Genomic DNA, 5,211 nt, shown 5'->3' with positions numbered 1-5,211 from the left:
TTAAAGTGACATTTTGAAAAAATATTTTTTGCATCATATTGAGCATATATACCTATCTACATATATATATATATATATATATATATATATATATATTTTATTAAATGAAATAAAGTGATGATAAAAATAAAATATAAAAAAGGTGATGCGGAACTTAAAAAAAATGTAATAAAAGATTTCTTCTTATATTCATTTTATTTTATTTCTGCCAAACAAGAAAAATGAGCCTTATATAGAAGTCATAGTTACTCTGATTATTTCATTTAATAAAAAGTAAATTAGATAATTCTTTATAAATATGATTTTAAAATGTTTTAAAAATATTTAATTTGAAAAGAATCAAATAAAAAAAAATAATAAAAATAAAAAATAAAATAAAAAATAAAATAAAAAATAAAATAAAAAATAAAATAAAATAAAAAATAAAATAAAAAATAAAATAAAATAAACGAATTTCTATGTAAGGAATAAATATTCAGAAAATTATGTACGTAAGGGTTATTATTATATGTATATGATAAATATAAATAATAAACAAGACAGAAAATACTTGTGTATTTTTTTAATATTAGTGATGAAAATTGCTTTTTAAAAATAAATACATAGATAAATAATTATATATATATATATATATATATATATAATATATACATATATTTTTTTTTTACGTGATTTTGCTTGGTTGTATGGTGTGTCTTATATTATTTTACATCTTTCCAAAAAAGAAGGTACCTATTTCTAGCCAACTTTCTGTTGCATAAATAACTTTTTTATTTTCGTCGTAAATTTCACTTAATTCTTTTTCACGTTGATCAATAATGGAATTGGATTCATTTTGTTTATTATTATTTATATCTAGAGTTCTTTCATCTTTCGTATTGGATTTGTTTTCTGTTTTATTTTTTTTCATTTTGAGGAGCTCGATTTTGGCTGCTGCAAATATTAATGGTTTAATTACTATATTATGTTTTTTACAAAATGTTAAAACTAATTGATTACATCCTAAGAGTATAGGAATGTCGGTACTTAACATGGCATCTAAATCTATTATGCTATCCCCTATAAAACATGACAATTTATGATTTGTGTTTTTTATTATAGTGCAGACCTTTTTCCTAACTACAGTTTTATCAAAAAGCGATAATATGGTTACATAATCCACTTTATTAGATGAACAGTTATAGTTTTTATGTTTTATTTTAAGCTTATTATATTCAAATCCTCCTGTATATACGTTCTTCTCTTTATCATATGAATACATTTTTGAATAATAGACATTGAAATATTTTTTAAAGGTTTGATAATATTTATGTTTAACCTTATCATTATGACTATCTCTATGATTATCTTTACAATAATGATAATAATAATTATTATTATTATTATTATTATCATCATCACTATGATTATGATTATTATTATTATTATCATCACCATGATTATCATTATTATTATCATTATTATTATCATTATTATTATTATTATTATTATTATTGTTATTATTATCACTAGCCTTACTTGTGTTTACATTAAATGGGTGCTCATTTTCTAGTTTCATTATATTATTTTGAAGAGTATATAGAACGATTTGCTTTTTAAAATTTAACGTAATTATATCAAAAAAAAAGTCATCATTATTATGTTGCTTATATTGTATGAATCTAAGGAATACATCCAGGAAATAATCATTCAGCTGGAAGCGATCATAATAATCATATATTAAACTGTTGATTGCATTAATATCTACATCTTTTAATATATCATAATAAGAAATGAGTGCTGAATGTGTAATATTGATTTGATCGAATTTTTTTAAATAATAATAATAAGAATCACTATATACGTTAGAAATATCTTGTTTTTCTTGTAATTCTTTTAATAATTTATTTTCTTTTATAATATACCACTTGGATATTTTATAAATATAATTTATTCGTTCTTCATATGTATAGTTTTTTTTATTTTCTTTATGTATATTTTCGATATTCATATTTTCAAAGAAATCTGTTTCTTCTTGTGTTAATTCAATATCTTTAGGTTTCTTGATATTATAATGTTTACATAATAATTTATAAAAAAAGGAATATGAATCTTTTTTAATAATAGTTTTATCGAAATCTATGGATATATGAAAAAATTCATCTATACATTTTAAATTATTTATATGATCATTTATTATATTATCATTATTGTTCAAAAAGTTTAAAAATTTTTTTTTTTTTTCTTTTTCTTCATCACACAAATTATAATTAATATTATAAAAATGTGCAGGACACACACTAAATTTGGTTTTATAATTATGAGATGATGTATTTTTTTTTACATTTCCTTCTAATGTATTTGTATTTTTTAAAGATTGTTTAAAAAATGCATCATCTAGATTATATTTTGTCTTTTCAAAAAAGAAGTGTTCATATTGTGGATCGATAAAGGAATTTTTATATTTTCTTGTACAAATAATATTATAAGAGTTATAAATATGTTCATAATTATAATTATGATAGTTCTGGTAATTATTACAAATCATATTAGTTTCTTTATTATCATTGGTATTTTCTTTCTTTTCATTATTCATACCATGAAGAAAGGGACATACAATTCCTTTTTTCTGTGATTTATTCATATGATCTTGTGTTTCCACATTTTTATTGAAACCATTTTCATATGTACATTTCATATTATTTTCATTTAAACATTTTGTTCTTATTATTTCATAACATTCCTTTTTATCTTCATCATTTAATTCTATATATAAAGGTGACTTTTCAGAAATATTACATATACTTTTAAATATATCCATTTTTATATCTCTAAATAATATATCACTATATTGTTCTTTATTCATATTATTTGTAGATATCTCTTTAAAAATGTATTTCTCTAAATAGGTTGTATACCTAACAATATTCAAATCTTTTATCATATCGTTATAATTTATATTATCCCTAAGAAGTCCTCTAATATTTTCTTTTGATATATAGTATAATAGAAATTCGTTCAGTTTCATAAATTCGGTATTTCCATATTTTTTTATATATTTGTAATATAATCTAAACATATCCTTCTTCTCTTTCACATCATTATCATCATCATCATCGTGATTATTATTATTATTATTATCAGGTAAGAGGTCAACAAATTTATGATCGGAGATATTATCCCCTGCTTGTGTAGTCATACCATGTGTATAATGTTCCTTTTGATGAGAACTACTCACATGATCACATTGTATAGTTGTATCTTTTCTCCCGATATTTTCTGTTAACATATACTGTTCTACTTTCTTGCTATTATATGATAATGAGCAACTATAAAATACATTTGAAAACACGTAGACACATGAATATATACCATACAATATATTCATATAATTATAATTTTTATTTTTACTTAAATATTCAACAATAAAATGTACATATTTAATTAAACTATTATTGTATGGGGAAAAATTTTTTTTATCATATAAATATGTATTCATTTTATATGTTCCTTCTTTTCTTAGTGTACTTAATTCTTCATGTGTTCTTGATATTATATCACTACATAATTTCATCAAATATATATTTTGGTTTTCATTTTTTAATAATATGTATGCAAATGTTTGTATATAACTATATAATATGAAATATAAATCTGAATTAACATAATTATAAAAAATTTCTTTATCTAAATAATTATAAGTTATTGAGCGTATGAATTTATTATGTAAGCATTCATAATAATTCTTTTCACAATATTTTCTTATTAAATACATATGAAAAAATATCATTAAGTTTTCACATTTCTCTTTTATATTATTAAGATAAATCTTATCACACGAATTATTATTATTATTATTATTATTATTATTATTATTATTATGATACAATCCATTTGAAATATTATCTTGCAATAAATTATAATTATTCTTCATTATATAATTATAATAATCATATTTATTATAATTATTTAGTATATTTTTATAATAACCATATTCAAAAGGAGTTCTACCTTTAAGTTCTTTATATAATCTTTCTATATATTCAATAGGATTATTATACGAATGTTTGGTCTTCAACAAATTGTCTTGCTTTATCTTTATGGAATGCTTACAAATATCCTCAGAATTTAATCTACTACTATTGTTATTTATAATACAACAATTAGTCTTATCATTATTATTACCATTATTATTATTATTATCATTATTATTATTATTATTATTACTTTTTTTTGTTAAACATTCTATATATTTCTTCATATCAAATAAAAGTCTAACATCCTTTTCAAACTCTTTTTCTTTATTAATATGCAATTTTTTGAGCAACTCTTTTATATCCTTCATCTTGTAGTTACAATATGAAAAAATATTTAAACAGAGACCTCTCAAACGTAAACAAAAAGGTTTTATATCTATAAAATATCTGGGATGTATGCAGATATATTCTCACAACATAAACATATATATATATATATATAATACTATTAAAATAATTGTTTTTTATATTATTTAATTTTTACATAAAATGTAATTATTTTATATTCCATAATATATATATATATAATTAATAATCCTTTCAAAAAATGAAAACACCAAAACCAATTTTAATACATCTATACAACACTATATATATATATATATATATATAATATATAAATCTATTTTTTTTTTTTTTCAATTTTTGCATATTTAAATATTTAATAAAAAAGTAAAACTTTTAATAATTATATTATATAAATACAAACATTAAAAAAAAAAAAAAAAAAAAAAAAAATTTATTGCATGCAATTTTTTAATGAATATATTACATCCTAAGAAGAAAATACATATATTTTTAGATTTTATATTTATATAATATATTTTATATTTTTTTTGTATTTCTGAAAAATTTTAACAGAACCGTTTTTAATATCATAAATATTAGATATATGAATCATATTTTTATAATATATATTATTAAATTATATATAAATATAGATAAAAAAAAAAGAAAATAAAAAAGAAAAAAAAAAAAGACAAAATTAATATTTAAATATTTATATATATATATATATATATTTTTTTTTTGATTGTATAAGATTGTAACTATTTAAAAAAAAAAAAAAAAAAAAAAAAAAAAAAAACTTGTATATATTATAAACATATTATTACAACCATATTTATATATTTATAATATTTTTTAATTATTTTTTTAATTTTTTATTTATATTTTATTTATTTTTAATTTTTTA

At 18.2% G+C, this 5,211-nt stretch overlaps 1 protein-coding gene and 1 non-coding gene across 2 annotated transcripts; one reads left to right on the top strand and one right to left on the bottom strand.

The window, feature by feature from the left end:
* Positions 1-109: 109 nt before the first annotated feature.
* On the top strand, positions 110-257 carry PRSY57_1420450. The gene has a single exon (XR_002204091.1). It is a non-coding gene; the product is annotated as a C/D small nucleolar RNA (small nucleolar RNA).
* Positions 258-706: 449 nt separating this feature from the next.
* PRSY57_1420400 (hypothetical protein) lies at positions 707-4,324 on the bottom strand (the record flags this gene model as incomplete). The annotated part of the gene is made up of 1 exon (XM_012909816.2): positions 707-4,324. One exon carries the CDS (start codon positions 4,322-4,324, stop codon positions 707-709), a length of 3,618 nt encoding a protein of 1,205 aa, XP_012765270.2.
* Between the last annotated feature and the right edge of the window lie 887 nt (positions 4,325-5,211).

This window comes from Plasmodium reichenowi, chromosome 14, assembly GCF_001601855.1.
Source record: "Plasmodium reichenowi strain SY57 chromosome 14, whole genome shotgun sequence".
Taxonomy (NCBI): Eukaryota; Apicomplexa; class Aconoidasida; order Haemosporida; family Plasmodiidae; genus Plasmodium; species Plasmodium reichenowi.
The sequence above is the reverse complement of the archived record's forward strand: the minus strand, read 5'-3'. Positions and strand labels throughout refer to the sequence as shown.